Source organism: Hylobates moloch, unplaced genomic scaffold, assembly GCF_009828535.3.
Source record: "Hylobates moloch isolate HMO894 unplaced genomic scaffold, HMol_V3 SCAFFOLD_3, whole genome shotgun sequence".
Lineage (NCBI taxonomy): Eukaryota > Metazoa > Chordata > Mammalia > Primates > Hylobatidae > Hylobates > Hylobates moloch.
Genome location: NW_026652278.1, coordinates 136,162,848 through 136,183,586, shown reverse-complemented (window position 1 = coordinate 136,183,586; position 20,739 = coordinate 136,162,848). Strand labels below are relative to the sequence as shown.

General features: G+C 37.6%; 1 protein-coding gene across 7 annotated transcripts in view; it reads left to right on the top strand.

Annotated features, from left to right (window-relative positions):
• The window catches only part of ANAPC10 (anaphase promoting complex subunit 10), a 389,020-nt gene that overhangs the window by 490 nt on the left and 367,791 nt on the right, over positions 1–20,739 (top strand). For all 7 annotated transcript variants that reach the window (XM_058436781.1, XM_058436782.1, XM_058436784.1 and 4 more), the window contains exons 2-3: positions 1,640–1,766; positions 9,498–9,588. In XM_058436781.1, coding sequence (XP_058292764.1) covers positions 1,652–1,766; positions 9,498–9,588 — 206 coding nt within the window. In that variant the 5' untranslated portion in view covers positions 1,640–1,651. The remainder of the gene's footprint in view (positions 1–1,639; positions 1,767–9,497; positions 9,589–20,739) is intronic.

Here is a 20,739-nt window from a genome sequence, read left to right as displayed (position 1 = left end):
TAGTAATGATGGTTGCAGGTTGAATAGTCTCCCCCTAGATCTCACCTAACTTGCAGGAAAGTGACAAATAACTAGTTCATGACTGAACCTATTTATCTGTTTATTCATTCAGTAAATTACTTATTGAGCATTTAAGCCTCAGGCCTTGCCAAAGTTTACAGTCCGTTGTCTCTGCCATTATTTAGTGAGTATCAAGTGCTTGTGTGCCGATTAGAGAACAACTTCGGATACAATGGGAGGTGTCAAGGAAACCGTATGCAGAACTATTGCACCTATTTTGAATAGCATATATAACAATGTTCAGTAGCAGTAACTGCGCTACCAAAGCAGTTTTACGTATTGTTCACGATCCAATATTGAAGTGTTTTTTCACATATAGTGAATAGACTTAGTAAAATTAACAAAAGATGTGAAAGATGAGGTCAATCTTTTTAGAATGGGCCAGTCATTCACTTCAAAATCTTGAAGCCATTTTCCTGACCTTATCTTCTACGGTAAGAGCATATGTAAATGAACTTTTAACATTTTTTTCTTATTTTTGTGTTTTTTGGGACAGAGTCTTGCTCTGTTACCCAGGCTGGAGTACAGTGGCACGATCTCGGCCCACTGCAACCTCCGCCTCCCAGTTCAGGTGATCCTCCTGTCTCAGCCTCCCTGGTACTACAGGTGTGTGCCGCCACACCAGGCTGATTTTTTGGAATTTTTTTAGAGACAGGGTTTCACTATATTCCAGGCTGGTCTCGAACTCCTGGGCTCAAGCAATCCACCTGCCTCAGCCTCCCAATCTGCTGGGATTACAGGTGTGAGCCACCGGTCTGGGTCTTAAATAAAACTTTTGACAGCTAGAGGGCAGGTATGACTGTTCTCTGCATCACTCAATAAATATTTAAAATGAGGATCTTAGTGGGGTGATGGGATCACATCTGTAATCCCAGCTACTTGGGAGGCTGAGGTGGGAGGATCGCTTGAAGCAAGGTATTCAAGACCAGCCTGGATAACATAGCTAGATCCTGTCTCTAAAAAAAAAGAAATTAAGTAAATAAAATGAGGATCAATATTTATATATTCCTAGAATAAGAGTATTTCAGTCTGACTTTTCTAGGGCTAAAAGTCATTTGAATTTTCAGCCATAGAAGTATAGAACTGCATAGCATTGTAGAATTAAAAATCATCAAGTGAACCTCTTTGACAGGAGAGGAAATAAAGCCCAGACCTACTCAAAGTCTAGGCTAATTAAAGGAGATACTGAAGCCAAAACTTTGATTCTGTGCTCTTTTGACTACTATAGCTCACTGCTTTGCATATCTGGTCATACGAAACAAAACCTGAATTCCTAAGATTTTTATTTATTTAAAAATAGAGATGGGGTCTTGCCATGTTGTCCAGGCTGGTCTTGAACTCCTGGGCTCACATGATCCTCCTGTCTCAGCCTCCCAAAGTGTTGGGATTACAGGTGTGAGCCACCATGTCCAGCCCCTAAGATTTAAATTACAGTGATTTAATTATATTAACTGCATTCTTCAGAATAAATGATTAATATCAAGGTATATGAGTTCCATTAAATTTTTCTTGGTAAAAACCTTTTGTAGAAAGATGCCCAGTTCCTGATACAATGTATGCATTCTTGTTTTCTACATAGAATATTTTAAAAATGACTACACCAAACAAGACACCTCCTGGTGCTGACCCCAAGCAGTTGGAAAGGACTGGAACAGTACGGGAAATTGGATCACAAGCTGTTTGGTCACTCTCATCTTGCAAACCAGGTAAAAACAAACAAACAAAAAAGCTGTTGGAAATAGTCACTTGCAGTTTCCTTGTACAGTCATCTCCTCTTATCCCAGGGGATACATTCCAGGACTCCCAGTGGATGCCTAAAACCATGGATAGTACTGAATCCTTTCTATATTAATACTATGTTTTTTCTTATACATAAATACCTGTGATAAAGTGTAATTTATAAATTAGGCACAGTAAGAGATTAATAATAAAATAGAACAATTATAACAATAGAAGTAATAAAGTAATAAAAGTTTTGTGAAAGTGGTCTCTCTCGCTCACAAAATGTTGTATTGTACCCTTCCTCCTGCGATGATGTGAGAGATAAAATGTCTATGTGATGAGAGCGAGTGAGGTGAAGAATATAGGTGTTGTGATGTAGTGTTAGGCTACTATTAATCTTCTGACAATACTTCAGAAGGAGGAGCATCTGCTTCTGGTGATTCTGGATCATCAAGCCATGATGATGTTGATGATTGGATGTCAGGAGCAGATGATATTGATGGCTAACAGTCAGGTAGTATATATACACAGTGTGGATATGCTGGACAAAGTGGTGGATGTGCTGGACAAAGGGGTGGATATGCTGGACAAAATGATGATTTATTTCTTGGGTGGGATGGAGCAGGATGGTGAGAAATTTCTTCACACTACTCAGACAGTACACAGTTTAAAACTTACCAGTTGTTTATTTCTGGAATTTTCCTTTTAATATTTTGAACCATCATTGACTAAGGGTAACTGAAACTGCAGAGAGTGAAACTGCAGATAAAGATACTACTGTACACTGGTCTGATTTTAATATTTCTTTTGTTTAGATGCTTTATTTTAATTCTAATGCACTGGATTTTTTTTTTTATCTTATATCTGTCCAATTTCTTTACTATTCCCTAGTTAGATTTAACTACATATGTCATAAGGTCTTCTCTTTTCCTCCTCCATCTCTGCTATGATTCAGTTGTTATTTAGTTTTTTTTTTGGCTGTTTCTCTCAATTGGATAAATGAGTGATAACATACACCAAAATACTTTCCTTTTACTCTTTGTTGGGATAGAATTCTTGGGTGGCAGTCCTTTTCTCTCAAAAATTTATGAATGCTCTTTCACTATCTTCTTTTGCCATGTTGTGGGTATAAAGGCCTATGCCTACGTCTCTTTTTTTTTTCCTAAGTAACTTGTTTTTTTCTGGAAGCATCTAAGGTTTTTTTCTTTATTCTTGAGTTCCTGGCATTTGTCAGGATATCTTTTCTCACCCTTGTAACCCATAATTTGATAGGCAGTTTTCACCCGCAGACTCAAGCTTGGAGAAATTTCTTTAGGTTGAGGAACTTTATAATGTTATTAGTTTGGTAGTCATCTTTCTTTCAGAAACTTTTATTATTTGCACATTATGACTCCTGTATCCATCCTCTCAACCAAGCTTCTTCTGTTTCCCCTCAAGATTCCCTTCTCTGTCTTTTTATGAGCACTTTATTGAGGTATAATTTACATACTATAAAACTTATCCTTTTTAGATGTATAGTTCTATGAATTTTACAGGCATGTACATCATATAAGCAGTATTACAATCAAATATATAACATTGCTATCATCCCACAAAGTTCCCTCATGTCTCTTTATGGTCAGTCTTCTGGGCCTTTCGAAGCCCCTGACAGCTCAGTTTTGGGTCCCTTTGGTTTCACCTTTCCCAAAATGCCAATATAAGTACTGTATGTAGCTTATTGGGTCTAGTGTCTTTCATTTAGCATAATTCACTTGTGGGTTTTTCTGTGGCACATATCTGTAGTTTGTTCCTTTTTATTGTTGATTACTGTTCCACAATATGGCTGTACCAGTTTGTTTATCCATTCACCAGATTTGTAGTAGCTAGCTTTCAAAATGGTCTCCAGTTATCCTTGCCTTCTGGTATTCATGCCCTTCTGTGGACCCTTTCCAGATTGTGTCAGGATTGGTCTCTGGGACCAGTAGAATAAGGCAAAACTGATGGTATATGACTTTTGAGACTAGGTTGTAAAAGACATTGTGTCCATTATTTCTTCAATTATTTCTTCTGCCCTATTCCTTCTCTATTATCTTTCTAAGAATCTGGGAATCTAATTATACATATGCTAGACCATTTGGTATTATCCCACAGCTTTTGGGTACTCTACTTTTTTTTCACTTTTTTTCGAGTTGTGTTTCAATTTGGGTATTTTTCATTGGCCTGTCTTCAAATCTGCTGCATTCATCTTTGGCTTTATTGAACATACTGATAATTCTGCCTAAGAAATTTTTCATCTTGATATTATATTTTTTATTTGTAGCTCTTCCATTTGACTCTTAGAGTTTTCATCTCTATTGAAATTCCTGTCCATTAACACATTTCATCTACCTTTCTAGGTTTTTTTTTTTTTTTTTAATAACATCTTAGTCATAGTTATAGTTATTTAAGATTCCTGTCTGGTAGTTCCAACAACTAGGTCATCTCTGGGTCTGTTTCTGTTTATGATAATTCTGTTTTTCTTTTTGTTTGTCTTTTTTTTTTAATTGAGTGCCAAATATGTGCAGATTAGTAGACACTGAGATAAATAGTTTTTACATCTTGAAATGAATGCCTTTTTTCTATCATTTGTCCTTCATTGTGAGATTTGCATTAGTTAGGAATTGAGCTGAGTTTAAGTTTTGTTATGGCTATGGTTACCTTCAGTGTCTCTAAAGATGCCCTGTGCTTGTTGTGAGACCATTGTGCCAGAGACATTTTCTTATTTTTCTATATAATAGTTTCACTCCAGTTTTCTTGTGCTTTGGCGCACACTTGTGCTACAGAGGGTGCCTCTTGCCATGCTCTTGCCCTACCTCCAGCTGTAGAGTACTGTGTTTCGTTACTCAGTTCAGGGTATGAGAGGCAGGTTAGTTCTCTGTTTTCCTAGTGTAGCTGCAGTCTTAGGTAGGCTGTATGTGCCTGGCCTCAGCATTTTGGCCCCTCCTATTCATGACAGCCTTGTATCTGTGACTGATCTTTTGTAGAAGAGAGTTTTCTGCCTCACTCTGAGAAAGGACTGTTGTTTGCCCCTCTCTCAGGTATAGAGAGTTTTTTCTTTTACTCCTCTTTCAGCAAGGATGGATTGTATTTGTGTCCTGGGGTCAATCAACAGGGTTGATTCTCCTCCTGTAGCAGCTTAAGTCATTTCCTCTATGGGAGAGAAGGGTTTGGAAGGAGGGTAGAACTTTTTGCTTTCCTTCACTGGTGGTCAGTCCCCTCCTCTGTATCTGTAGCACTGACTTAGGCTCTTTAGTCTCTTGCCCTCTCCCAATCTTTATGTGTAAAGTGAGGGCCCTTGCAAAAGAGTCTGAGAGTCAGTGTGAATTCACCTTGTGTTTGGAGCTCTCAGTGTTGCTGTACTATTATGCTAGCCTGCATTTGATCTTTGTCAAATTATTAAAGTTATACTTGGTTTCTTCTTATGTGTTTATTTGGTCTCTGTTCCTTCCTCCTATGCTCTACCACAGTTGGGACAATCTATAATCTTTATTCTCCTGGGAATGGGGGCTGCCCCATTCCTGGATTTCAGGCTGTCTGGTAGGAGTTTGTAGTTTATCCAGCTTTTTCTTGTTGTTTGGATGGAGGTGATTTTTTTTAAATTTAAATTTTAAGTTCTAGGGTACATGTGTAGGATGTGCAGGTTTGTGACATAGGTAAATGTGTCCCATGGTGATTTGCTGCACCTATCGACTTATCACCTAGGTATTAAGCCCAGCATGCATTAGCTATTTTTCCTAATGCTCTCCCTCCCCTTACCCCATCCCAACAGGCCCTAGTGTGTGATGTTCCCCTCCCTGTGTCCATTTGTTCTCATTGTTTAGCTCCCACTTATAAGGGAGAACATGTGGTGTTCGGTTTTCTGTTCCTGTGTTAGTTTGCTGAGGATAATGGCTTCCAGCTCCTGGAAGGGATACGCAGGGTAGTTCTCTGTTTTCCTAGTGCAGCAGCAGTCTTAGGTAGGCCGTAAGTGCCTGGCCTCAGCATTTTGGCTCCTCCTATTCAAGACAGCCTTATATCTGTGGCTGGTCTTTTGTCCAAGTCCCTGCAAAGGACATTATCTCATTCCTTTTTATGGCTGGATAGTACTCCACGTGTTTACACTGTTGGTGGGAATGTAAATTAGTTCAACCATTGTGGAAGACAGTGTGGTGAGTCCTCAAAGATGTAGAACCAGAAATACCATTTGACCCAGCAATCCCATCACTGGGTATATACCCAAAAGAATATAAATTATTCTATTACAAAGATACACGCACGTGTATGTTCATCGCAGCACTATTCATAATAGCAAAGATGTGGAATCAACCCAAACGCCCATCAGTGATAGATTGAATAAAGAAAATGTGGTATATATACACTATGGAATACTGTAGGGGTGATTTCCCCCTCCCCCCGTTTTTTAAAAGCTTTTCCCGCTTTCTTTTACGTTCTTTGGAATTCTTTAATATCCATTATCGTATCAAATATTCCTATAAATATGATTAAATTGAACATCTTTCACTGTTTGATCTGTTAGTATAACGAGACTGGTGCCATATTGTGTCAGTAATGACATACAAATCAGTGCTGGTTGAACTCCTTTGGTAAAGTTTACCTTCTTTGGTAAACTAGCACTGATTCATACCTCATTACTAATGCAATATTGCACCAGTCACTGGTTTGAAGAGAGCAACACATGTCACCAGTTTCCTGAAGTTGCCCCACTGCTCTGACATCTTGGAGGTGCAGAAGAGATCAATAGTTACTGCTACTAGAGGAGTGGCAGGATCACTTAAAAATGTGTTGAGTATGAAATTCATGAAGTTCATTAGTGCAATGTCATATGTCTTACTTCATGTGATTTTGAGCTTTGAGTCTATCAGTGAAATATCATTAAATGATTAGCACTTTACATATTAAGAATGACTACTCTTTATAAACAGGAAACTGCATGAGAAAGTGATTGCTTGATCTTTGCTTCTCCAGAGTCAGATATTTTTCAGTTTAAGTCAGCAGATAGTTGCTGAGATTTGTAACTCAAATTTGTTAGAGATTGAAAGACAAGACACAATCCTTACTGTCAAGGACTTCACAATTTAGTGGAGGAAGTATAGCTTTAAACTATTATTACATAATGTAATAATTAATAACTTTTATTTAGTGCTTACTAAGTGATAGGTTCTGTTCTAAGAACTTTACATGCATAAAATAACCAATTATCTCAGTAAGGTTTTCAAAAGTTATATGAAGTTGTACTATTTCTTTTACCATTTTCCAAATGAGGAAACTCTAGTACAGAAAGATTAAGTAATTTGACAAAGATCACATGATAAGCAGGAAATTCTGGAATTCAAGACAGACTCCACTACACAATACTGCTTTCCACGAAGTATGGGCTCAGTGTAGAACTAGCCCAAAGAAGAAAGTGATTTACTTTGCTTGAAACGATCATGGAAGTCTTCATGGAGATGACGCTTATTCTGTATGATGAAGCAAGAATAGGATTTCACTAAGGACATAAAAGCAAGGGAAATTGGACAGTTAGCTCTCCATATCTGTAGGTTCTAATTTCATGGATTCAACTAACTGAAGGTCGAAAATAGTTGGAAAAAAACCACAAAAAAATACCAGTACAACAACAAAAATAACACAAATAGAAAAACAACACTGTACAACTTTTTACCTATTTACATTATATTAGATATTATAAGTAATCTAGAGATGATTTAAAGTATACAAGAGGAGCCATTTTAAATAAGGGACTTGTGCATCAGTGGATTTCGTTAACCACAGAGGTCCTAGTACCAATCCTTGTTGGATGCCAAGAAATGATAATATGTGCAGAGGTATATAGCTTAAACAAAACATGGCTTAGTCAATTAATTTCATGTAGTAAATGAGACTAGAACATAGGGAAATGGCATATGTGAAGCTATATAGTTAGGTAGAAGCCTGATTATAGAGGACTTTATTAAACAGTTCATACTTTACTGTATGGATAATATGAGCAGTTGAAAAGGTAAGTAACAGAGTAAAACAATCAGTGTTTGTTCATATTTGAGAAGTGTGGAGGATGGATTGAAGTGAGGCAAGATTAGAGGTAAAAAGGAAATCAGGAGACACACAATAAATCAGATAGGAAGTGATATAAAGGAGAATTTTCAGAAATTTTCAAAATGTTAATATCAGTCTTTGGGAGACGCAGATTTACTTGCCTGCTACAGGATGGTAGGTGGCACATGGCTTTGCAAAAATCTTTTTGTATCTTTGGAAATAATGGTTCAATATTTCATTCAGATTAAAGTTGGAATGTGTTTAGTAGATTCAGCTTAGTTGAACACACACCACAAAACAATCTTACAATCCAGCACAATTATTAGTCTCTACCTAAGAGACTGGAAAAACAAAAGAACAAATTTGTGTTATGACTGCTACCATATAATAGGGTCTTTTAAAATAATTTAATCATTTCATAAGCACCAAATTAATCCAATGTTGAAAAACAAATTTAGGGGAAAAATAGGTACATCTGCTATGCTTAACTGTATATTTGATACAAAGAAGGGATTCAGTATGGCAGGATTTTGTGAACATCTTACAGGGCTTATATGCTATTTGTTCCCTGGTTTTTTTTTTTTTTGAAGACATTGAGTTAATTTTGAGAAGGTTAATGGGATGTTGTAAATCCTGTTTTTCTTAAAATAAAAACTCACTAAATTTTTATTGAAGTTCATGCTGTACCTGACAATTATGGCCTTTGAGTTAAAGGATTTCTAAGTTGAATAGTGATATTTGCTTTGCGGAAAATAAGACAGCAATATAATAGAAAGTAACTTTAAGTGGGAGGCTGCATTAGTTTGTGGGATTATGGAAGGCCTCTTTTATAAGTGAAATTTGCACAGAGACATGAATGTTAAGAAGAGAAAATTGCCGGGCGCGGTGGCTCGCGCTTGTAATCCCAGCACTTTGGGAGGCCGAGGCCGGCGGATCACGAGGTCAGGAGATCGAGACCACGATGAAACCCCGTCTCTACTAAAGATACAAAAAATTAGCCGGCCGTGGTGGCGGGCGCCTGTAGTCCCAGCTACTTGGAGGCTGAGGCAGGAGAATGGCGTGAACCTGGGAGGTGGAGCTTGCAGTGAGCCGAGATTGTGCCACTGCACTCCAGCCCGGGCGACAGAGCGAGACTCCGTCTCAAAAAAAAAAAAAGAAAAAAGAAGAAGAAGAAATTGTGCAAAGATTTCAGAGAAGAACTTTCTTGACACCAGGAAGTTAGTTCAAAGGCTCTACGTTAGTTGATTTGACATTTTAGAGGTTCAGAAAGAAGGCTATAGGAGCTGGAGAGCAGTGAGTAAGGAGGAGAAATGGTAGAGGCTTAGTATGTGCAAGTGATATTTCTCTAAGAGTTGAGCTCTGAATAAAAGGGTAGAAGAATTCTGGTTAATTTAAGTTTCGCAGCTGGGTGCTATGGCTTATGCCTGTAATCTCTGCACTTTGGGAGGCCAAGGCAGGAGGATCACTTGAGGCTGGGAGTTCAAGGCCAGCCTGGGCAACACAGCAAGACCCTGTCTACAAAAAATAAATAAAAAAATAAATTTAATATTTCTGACCTTTCTGTTTATCAAAATTTCTGGACAAATACCTATGGTAATTTTATGTTTTGCATGTATAGTTCTTTCTTTTTCACAGGCATTTATTGACACTTTTGGTGTTTTTAGGATTTGGAGTGGATCAGTTACGAGATGACAATCTAGAAACTTATTGGCAATCAGATGGTTCCCAGCCTCATTTAGTGAACATCCAATTCAGGTAATTAATACATTTTCAAGTTTTTCATCTAGTGTAGGTTATAGACAAATAAATCTATTTTATTAACATAAAAATTAAAGATAGAAATTACAATGAAATACAAAACTTTTTAAACTCTGAAGTCTTATAGATTATTTTTCTGTTCAGTTAGATTATTAGCATTTTAAAGTTACTCTGTCTTATTTTTTATGAATTTTCTTATGGTATGTTGCATACTTCCTTTTATGTAGATGTTTCTCAAATATACTTTTCAATATAATTTATTTTCTGCAGGTACTTTCAGAAAGATATATTTTGCTTATGGCCCAATACAATACCTTAATGTATCATATTAAGTAAACCTGGAGTGATGATTGTAAGCTTTTTAGCTATGGAATATTCATATAACTTCTTAAATTTTTACTTTTATTTGGAAAATTTTTTTTTTTTACTTAGAACCTTTAAGGACATTTTCCTTTTTGATAATGCTTTTTGAGGGGAAAGGAAAACAGCCACATGTTTGTCAATGCTTTGAATGTATTTATTGTCAGATTTTTAACATTTTAAATAGAGACAGTCGGCCGCTATGTTGGCCAGGCTGGTCTCGAACTCCTGGCTTCAAGCATTCCTCCCACCTCAGCCTCCCAAAATGCCGGGGTTCCAGGCATGAACCACTGGGCCTGGCTGAATTTATTGACATAGTTGGAAACCAGTTAACTCAGCTATCTTGTTGCATTTATACCATCTTTTTTTTTTTTTTTTTTTTTTTGAGATGGAGTTTAGCTCTTGTTGCCTGGGCTGGAGTGCAATGGCGTGATCTCGGGTTACTGCAACCTCCGCCTCCCAGGTTCAAGCGATTCTTCTGCCTCAGCCTTCCGAGTAACTGGGATTACAGGCATGCACCACCATGCCCGGCTAATTTTGTATTTTTAGTAGAGGTGAGGTTTCTCCATATCGGTCAGGCTGGTCTTGAACTCCTGACCTTGTGACTCCACCCACCTCGGCCTCCCAAAGTGCTGGGATTACAGGCGTGAGCCACTGCGCCCGGCTTATACCATCTATTTTAATATTCTATAGCATTGTATTTTTAGTTGTTTGTTTTTATTGTCCTAGAGTACAAATCAGCAAATTTCCAACAAGCCAGATAGTAAATATTTTAGACTTTGTGGGCCATCTCATCTGTTTTGCAGCTACAGTGCTCAGTTCCACTGTTACAGCACAAAGGTGGCCCTACACAGTGCATAAATGACAGAATTTAGCTGTTCTAATTAAATTTTATCTTACAAAAGCAGATGTTAGGCAGGATTTATTTATTTTCCTTCTGACTTTTATTTTAGTTTAAGGGAGTACATGTGCAGGTTTCTTATATGGGTAAATTGCCTTTCGCTGGGGTTTGGTGTACAAATTATTTCGTCATCCAGGTAGTAAGCATAGTACCTAATAGGTAGTTTTTTGGTCCTCACCTTCTTCCTTTCCTTCACCTCAAGTAGGCACCCATGTCTGTTGTTCCCTATTTTGTATCTATATGTATTCAATGTGTTTTTTTTTTTTTTGAGATGGAGGCTCTCTCTGTTGCCCAGGCTGGAGCGCAGTAGCGTGATCTCTGCTCACTGCAACCTCTCCCTCCCAGGTTCAAGCGATTCTCCTGCCTCAGGATCCCGAGTAGCTGGGATTACAGGTGCCTGCCACCACGCCCAGCTAATTTTTATATTTTTAGTAGAGATAAGGTTTCACCATGTTGGCCAGGCTGGTCTCAAACTCCTGACATCAGGTGATCTACCTGCCTCGACCTCCCAAAGTGCTGGGATTATACGTGTGAGCCACCACACCCAGCCATGTATTCAATGTTTAGTTCCCACTTATAAGTGAGAACATGCAATATTTGGTTTTGTTTCTGTGTTCTCTTAGGATGCCTGCATCCATGCTGCTTCAAAGGACATGATTTCATTCTTTTTTATGATTGTGTGGTGTTCCATGGTGTATGTTTACCATATTTTCTTTATCCAATCCACTGTTGATGGGCATCTAGGTTGATTCCATGTCTTTACTATTGCGCATAGTGCTGCCATCAACATATGTGTGCATTTGTCTCATGGTGAAATGATTTAAATCCCTTTGGATATATACCCAGTAATGGGATTGCTTGGTCGAATAGTAGTTATGTTTTAAATTCTTTGAGAAATCTCCAAACTGCTTTCCACAGTGGCTGAACTAATTTACATTACCACCAGCAGTGTATAAGCATTCCCTTTTTTTCACAACTTTACCAGCATCTGTTATTTTTTTTTGACTTTTTAGTAATAAACATTCCAACTTGTGTGTGAAATGGTATCTCATTGTGGTTTTGATTTGTATTTCTCTAGTGATTAGTGAGGTTGACCACCTTTTCATATGCTTGTTGGCTGTATGTCTACTTTTGAGGAATGTCTGTTCATGTCCTTTGCCCATTTTTTAATAGAGTTGCTTTTTTCTTGTAAATTTAAGTTCCTTATAGATTCTGGATATTAGACCTTTGTCAGATGCATAGTTTGCAAATATTTTTTCCCATCTTATAGGTTGTCTGTTTACTCTGTTAATAGTTTCTTTCACTGTGCTGAAGCTCTTTGGTTTAATTAGGTCCCACTTGTCAATTTACATTTTTGTTTTAAGTGCTTTTGGAGTTTTTGTCATGAAGTCTTTATTAGGTCCTATGTTCTAGGTATTTCTAGGTATTTCCTAGGTTTTCTACCTGGGTTTTTATAGTTGTAGGTTTTACATTTAGCTCTTTTATAAATCTTGAGTTGATTTTTGTATATGGTGAAAGGGAGGGGTCTGATTTCAGTCTTCTGCATATGGCTAGCCAGTTATACCTGTACAATTTATTGAATAGGGAGTTCCTTCCCCATTGCTTGTTATTGCCAACTTTGTTGAAGAACAGATGGTTATAGATGTGCAGCTTTATTTCTGGATTCTCTAACCTGTTCCATTGGTCTCTGTGTCTGTTTTTGTACCAGTACCATGCTCTTTTGGCTACTGTTGTTTTGAAGTGTAGTTTGAAGTTGGGTAGTGTGATGCCTCTAGCTTTGTTCTTTTTGCTTAGTATTGCTTTGGCTATTGAGGCTCTTTTTTGGTTCCAGTTTTTGCTCAGTATGATGTTGTCTGTGGGTTTGTCATAGATGGCCCTTATTATTTTGAATATTAGAATAGTTCTCTAATTCTGTGAAAACTGTCAGTAGTTTGATTGGAATAGCATTGAATCTATAAATTGCTTTGGGCAGTTATGACCATTTTTTTTTAAACAATATTGATTCTTCCTATCCATGAGCATGGGATGTTTTTCCATTTGTTTGTGTCATCTCTGATTTCCTTCAGCAGTGTTTTGTAATTCTTGTAGAGATCTTTTGCCTCCTTGGTTAGCTGTATTCCCAGGTATTTTATTTTTTTTTTGTGGCTGTTTTAAGTGGAATTGTGTTCTTGATTTGGCACTCAGCTTGTATGTTATTGGTATATAGAAATGCTATTGATTTTTGTATATTGATTTTGTATCCTGAAACTTTGCTGAAGTTGTTCATCAGATCTAGGAGTCTTTGGGCAGAGAGTATGGGGTTTTCTAGGTGTAGAATTATATTGTCTGCAAACAGAGATAGTTTGACTTCCTCTCTTCCTATTTGAATGCCTTTTATTTTTTCTCTTGCCTGATTGCTGTGGCTAGGACCTCTAGAACTATGTTGAATAGAAGTGAGAGTGGGCATCCTTGTCTTGTTCTGGTTCTTAAGGGGAATGCTTCCTTCCAGTTTTTGCTCGGTATGATATTGTCTGTGGGTTTGTCATAGATGGCCCTTATTATTTTGAATTATGATCCATCAATGCCTAGTTTGTTGAGGATTTTTAACATGAAGAGATGTTGAATTTTATTGAAAGCCTTTTCTGCATCTCTTGAGATGATGATATGGTTTTTGTTTTTAGTTCTATTTATGTGATGAATGACATTTATTGATTTGCATATGTGGAGCCTATCTTACATCCCAGGAATAAAGCCTACTTGATTGTGGTGGATTAGCCTTTTTTTGATGTGCTGCTGGTTTCAGTTTGCTAGTATGTTATTGAGGATTTTTGTGTCAATGTTCATCAAGAATATTGGCCTGAGGTTTTTTCTTTTACTGGGTCTCTGCCAAGTTTTGGTATCAGAGTGATGCTGGCCTTATAGAATGAGTTAGGGAGGAGTCCTTCCTTCTCAGTTTTTTGCAGTCGTTTCAGTAGGGTTGATACTAACTCTTTCATATACTCTGGGGTTCTCTGAATTTCCTGAATTTGAATGTTGACCTCTTTAGCGAGGTTGGGGAAATTTTCGTGGACAATATCCTCAAATATATTTTCCGATTTGCTTGTTGTTTCTCCCTCTCTTTCGGGGACCCCAATGAGTTGTAGGTTTGGTCTCTTTACATAATGTATTTCTCAGAGGTTTTGCTAATTTTTTAAAAAATTCTTTTTTATTTTATTTTATTCATTTATTTTTTTGAGACAGAGTCTCGCTCTGTCGCCCAGGCTGGAGTGCAGTGGCCCGATCTCAGCTCACTGCAAGCTCCGCCTCCCGGGTTGACACCATTCTCCTGCCTCAGCCTCCCGAGTAGCTGGGACTACAGGCGCCTGCCACCATGCCCACCTAATTTTTTGTATTTTTAGTAGAGACAGGGTTTCACCGTTTTAGCCAGGATGGTCTCGATCACCTGACCTCGTCATCCGCCCGCCTCGGCCTCCCAAAGTGCTGGGATTACAGGCGTGAGCCACTGTGCCTGGCAAATTCTTTTTTATTTTTGTCTAGCGGAATTGATTTGAAGAACCAGTCTTTGCGCTCTGAGATTCTTTCCTCAGCTTGGTGTGTACTGCTGTTAACACTTCTGAATGTATTATGAAATCCTTGTAGTGAGTTTTTCAGCTCTATCAGATGAGTTTGGTTCTTTCTTAAAATAGCTATTTCGTCTTTCAGCTCTTGATTCATTTTACTGGATTCCTTAGATTCCTTGGATTGGGTTTCAACTTCTATCTGCATCTTAATATTCTTCACTGCCATCCAGATTCTGAATTCTGAATTCCAAATGTCTGTCATTTCTGTCATTTCAATCCGGTTAAGAACCATTGCTGGGCAACTAGTGTGCTCATTTGGAGATAAGAAGACACTCTGTCTTTTAGACTTGCCAGAATTCTTGCTGTGGTTCTTTCTCATCTGTGTGGGAAAATGTTCCTTTAATCTTTGAAGTTGCTGTCCTTTAGATGGGACTTTTTTGCTTTTATCTTCTTTGATGTCATCGAGGGTTTGACTGTGGTACAAGTTGGGTTTAGTTGACTGGCTTCATTTCTGGATGATTTCAGGGTACCAAGGCTCAGCTCAGCACTCATGGGTTGCATGCTGTAATCCAGAGGGCCTTTAACAGACTCAAAACCTTGTTCTCTGGCCCTTCAAGATAAGCAACTGCTGTACTGGAGGGGCCACGGTGTTTCCAGTCTGCTGGCAACAACACTCCAATGAGGAGTGCAGTCAAAGCAGTCAGGGGAAGTCTGTGGGCTAATGTATGCTGGCAGCAGCCCATCTGCGAAAGCTTTCTGATGGTTTATTGGGGTCTGTTGGTGAAAAAGCTATGGCAGTGGCCGCTGGGAAGCACCCCAGTAGGTAATCTGAGGCTGTGCTGCAGTCAGACATGGCGAAGCAGGGACCCTGGGAGAGACTGGCAGAAAAAGTGTTGCTCAGATCAGACTGGCTCGTCCCATGGATAAGATAGCCCTATCTTGTGCAGGTCCAACAATCAACAAAGGCCAAAGCCACCTAGAGGTACATGACAAGCCTTAAGGGACAGGCATCCCTGGCTGTGCTCTACTGTAGCCATTTCCATGCCAAACCCTCTGGGCTCCACACAGGCTGGGGTCCTGTGCCTGCTAACTCTCTAAGCAGCACTCACTGCTGGTTCAGATGCCCGTGGGGGTTGTGGGGCCTCTTGCCGCTAGAATCCTGGAGATACATGGTGAGAGTGGACTACTCCACACCTATTTAATTAATTTCTTCCCCAGGAGCTGCTCAGGCCAGAAATGAGTCCTGGTGCTCAGCAACCCCATTCAGGATTCCTAGCTTACTCCCCTTTCAGCCCAGGGTCTGTTTGGTCGTCCCTCTGTCCATTCTCAATGCCTTCCTTCTGACAGTCTGCTTAGAGTATGCCTATCTTCTTGATGGTCTGGTCTCTTGGTGAATGAAGCTCTTCCTGGCTGCATCTAGTTGGCCATCTTGGCTCTGATCAACCCTGAGATTCTTTTTAAATAAAAGTTTTATTTAAGATGGTTGCTAAAATTAAAATAAAAGTTAGGTACTAGTCTCTTTATTAGTAAATAATAAATGTAATATAAAGTTATAGTTCTACATTTAATCCACTTCTCTTCCTTCCTTTTGAAGAGTGTAAACTCAAGATGGGAAAGGAGGACAGAGCCAGAAGTGTGAAAGATAAATATCTTTCAACTAAAAATAAATATCTTTCAACTAAAAATAAAATAATAATAATATTATATCTTTAATTAATAATTATTAGTAATAATAAATAATTACTTAATTATAATAAATAATAAATAATAAATATCTTTCAACTAAAAATAAATATCTTTCAAATAAAATGCAGTTTTAGTTGACAGTGAGTTTAGTTTCAGTTAACAGTGTGATGTGGTTGCTAACAAAGCTAGTATGATTTTGGGATGCAATAAGGTAAGCATAGAATCTATGAAGAGCTCCTGGTGTGTTGTATTCCATGTCGGCTTCCCCTGCTAACACTGATAAAGAAGGTCTAGGATATGTTCAGAAGAGAGTAGTCAGAATAGGGGATTGAAGCCAAACAGTAATAAAAAAAAAAAATTTGGAACATATGGTCTGCCGAAAACTTTGGGGGACATGGTAGCTTTCTTTCCGTAATTTGAAGGATTTATACTTTGTGGAGGAATTAGATGTTTTGTGTGTGTCACCTCATAAGAAAAAACTTCGTCCAAAAGGTAAGAGCTACACAAAGACCAGTTATGGCTTAGTATAAAGAAAACTTTTAAAAATTGGAACTGATCAAAGATAATTTATCTGCTTGATAATAATAGTTGCTACCTGTCAGAAAAATTTTGAACCTATTTATTGGAATAGATGGTGGTTAGATACATGATCCTCTAAGCTCATGTTTAGTCCTAATGGTTCTGATTAGGTGTAATTAAAATACATTATGCTTCACTTGCTGAATGTTTAGCATGCTTTTTTTGTGAAATAGCTTTAAATGTTAGAATATGAACATAATTTAAAGTATGAAATCTTTCCAAATGCAAGAATAGACACACTAGCAGTTAAGTATCACATAGGGCTCATACATTGAAAATCTAATTTGGAAAATTTTCATATTTCTTGGTTTTTCTTTGGATGAAGGTGCTGTTCTGTCAGCCATGCAGAAAACTTACAAAGAAATGATCTTCATAAAAATTTGAATAGAATATATTAAAAACTGTTACCTATTACATAAATAAATGAAGGGAAAAAGCCCTCTGCCCTCCTCAAAAAGAGAGGTAATTTTTCCTGTCAGTTAGGAGAAATAAGTCCTAAGGTAGAGAGGGGAAAGGAAAAAATATAATAAGAAAATGAAATGTTCTTTGAATGTGTAATTTTGTACTTAAATGGAAAATAGAGAAGCTTTTTGCTTCTCTATTTTATATAATATATATTTTATATATTTTATAAAGTGAATCATTTTCTATTTGTAAAGGGCTAATTCTCTTGGGAAGAATTTCAAAATTTGTTAATAATTTTTAAAGGAAAATTGGGAATAATTTTTTAAGGAAAATTGGGGAGTAATTTAGTTTAATATGGATTATGTGGACTAATGTACTTGTTTGCTGATTTAAAAGGATAAATGCTGAAATATTAAACTGACTAGGAACAAAGCAAAATTTGTGCTTTTGTTTGATCTGCCTTCATCAAAATTTCTACAAATTTTATTAAATGTAATCTTGCTATTTTTATCATGGTAATAACAATTATACAACATTTTTAATTATATTAAAATGATTTCTGTGTCACAAAGAAATTTATTGAAATAGAAAAGGACACAAGAATGCTGAGAAAAATATTGAAAAGTTGTGCTGGTTTGCTTCATTTTAAAGAGAAATTTTGATAGTTTAATAATGAAAGATAAATTATAAATTTAAAAAAACTTGTATTTCCTAAAGCCTGGGTTGAATGAAAACATTGATAGCAATAAACTCCATTATCATTTAAAGCACTTTGAACAGAAAGTACTTTATAAATTTAATAAAATCCTATGTATACTTAAATACCAATATATGTATGGATGTAAATTGCTTAAGCCAAATCATACAAATTAGTTTATTTACCCTCCTCCCCAAATTACACTGTTCATAAATTTTAAACTTTATAATTTTGTGACATTTATACTTTTGCTTAATCACCTCTTTGGATTAATTTTAGGTTTTTAAAAAATATCAGGTAACAGGTGAACAACAGGACCTATTGCCTGGTAGCACTATCGTTTCAGCAGCTTAGGTATCTTTGTAAAAAAGCATTTACTTTATTGCATTTTCCCATTATTTTTAAAAGTAGAACAAATGGAAAAATTAAAGTGCTGATGTCATTTAAAAAAGTCCTTTTTACACTGGGTTGTCTTTTTGTTGTTCAGCTGTAAGACTTCTTTATATGTCCTGCTGCAGTTGCTCAACTTTGCCATTGTAGTGTTAAAGCTCCCATAGACACTGTGTATATGACGGAGTGTCACTTGGTTTCAATAAAATTTTATTTACAAAAATAGGTGAGGGTCCACATTTAGCCTGCCAGCTGTAGCTTACCAAGCCCTGCTTTAGAGCAGAAGTTCTCAAACTTTTTAGTCTCAGTACTGCTTCAAACTCTTATTGAGGACTCCAGAAATCTTTATATATATATCTCATTATTTACTATTTTAGAAATTATCAATTAGGGACTTTAAATTATTTAGTTATTCACTAAAAATAACAATAATTAACCTATTATTTGTTAACAACATAAATAACAATTTTATGAAAAACAACTGTCTCTTCCCAAATAAACAACCACAAAAAATAGTGAGGAGTGTCATTGTTTACATTTTTTGTGAACCTTTTTGGTTCACAAAAAACAGCTGGAATCTCATTTCTGCTTGTTCATTAAATCTTTTACAATATCCCATGTCAGCCTGTGGAAAACTCTACTACATACTCATAAGAGAATGATTCTGAAAAAGACAAATTACATCTTAGTAATATTAAAAAAATAGTTCTGACCTTGCTGATCCTCTGAAAGAGTCTTGAGGTCCTCCGTAGGTCCCCAGACCACTCTTTAAGATCATTTCTCTTGGGCAGATTAGCCTCATTACTAAGGCTTGACTCGTCTGGGATGTCAAATGAATGTCTTAGGTATTTGAAGAGGACTTTCCACTTCGATTATTGGGAGCTTTAATGATTCCTAGTCCTCTGTGACCACTGGAAATTGTTTGGCTTACTGCTTTCCAGTAATTGTTCTTTCCCCAGTGCTTGTTCTTTGCCTATCCTTGTGAAGTTTTGCTGTATGCATGTTCATATTGTGTTCAGGCATAGAATGAAGGGGACCCCACACATATTTCTGGAGTTTTTTCTTTGTGTAGCCTATTCCTTGTCAATTCAGTAGACTGCTAGATTCTCTTTGGCGTCTCCCTCTTCACATTGCAGTCCCGAAATTACCTGCAGCCAGAAAACCCAGTTGTTTGTAGGGCTCACCTCATTTATTTCCTTTCTCTCAGGACCTAGAGGCCTGTGCTGCCTGTTGCTCAGCATCTGTGGATGCTTCAGATATGTTCTCCAGTATTGTAGTTGTCTGTAGTGGGAAGGCAAGTCATGTAGCAGTTAACCTTCATGAGCAGACGTCTCGGACTTTCTTGTTTTATTTTATTTTATTTGTTTTATTTTATTTTACTTTATACCATATCTGCTGAAAGTTATGCGTTAAGTTCTCATATATCCTTTCAAAACATGGTCTTTGTTGTTGTAGTCTTCTGCGAAAACTTTCATTTTAGCATTCTGTTAACATTGATACAGAGGACATTTTTCACTTCTTATTTTGAGATGGAGTTTCACTCTGTCACCAGGCTGGAGTACAATAGCGCAATCTTGGCACAGCACCCTCCACCTCCTGGGTTCAAGCGATTCTCCTGCCTCAGCCTCCCAAGTAGCTGGTACTACAGGCACATGCCACCATACCCAGCTAAGTTTTGTATTTTTAGTGGAGACGGGATTTCACCATGTTGGCCAGGATGGTCTCGATCTCTTGGCCTCGTGATCTGCCTGCCTCAGCCTCCCAAATTTGATCCTGGGATTACAGGCATGCGCCACCGCACCCAGCCCCCATTTTTCACTTTTATACTAGGAACATATATAGAAGAATATAGTTATTTATAAATATTTGCTTCTGATTTAAACAACTATGTGGACTCTATTTTGTCTCAACCTCTTGATAATGTATCTAGCATGTTAAGAAGAACAATTTTAAAAGCATGTTTTATAACTATTTTTTTTTCTTTTTTTTATTTCAGTTTTTTCTTTTTTTTTAATTAATTTTTTTTTGCACACAAAAACAATAAACATTTTCTAAAAATACATACAAACAAAAAGATGCGTATCAAACATATTAGGAAGGTTGCACATGGGAAGTCGGGGAATAAAAATGGGGGGTGGGAGTTAAAATAAATGAGAGAGGGACTTTATATGGATCAGTGATAATAACTCAATCCTCTATTTGACAAAGAAGAGGGAGAAGGAAGAGGAAGAAAAAGAAAGTGGGATAAAGGATCAGAAAGGGAGGAAAATAGAAAAAATTAGAGTATGACTCCAGGGTAGACCTATTTTGTTGTCACTGAGTTGGTTGGTTGGTTTGTCTGTTGTATTTTTCATGTTTCGCCATGTTGGCCAGACTGGTCTCGAACTCCTAGACCGAAGTGATCAACCCGCCTCGCCCCCCAGAGTGCCGGGACCACAGGCGTGAGCCACCACGTCCAGCCCCCACATTGCTTCTGGCCTCCGTGGTAGACCTCCCAGATGGGGCGGCCAGGCAGAGACGCTCCTCACTTCTTCCCAGACGATAGGTGGCCGGGCAGAGGCGCTCCTCACTTCCCAGACGATGGGTGGCCG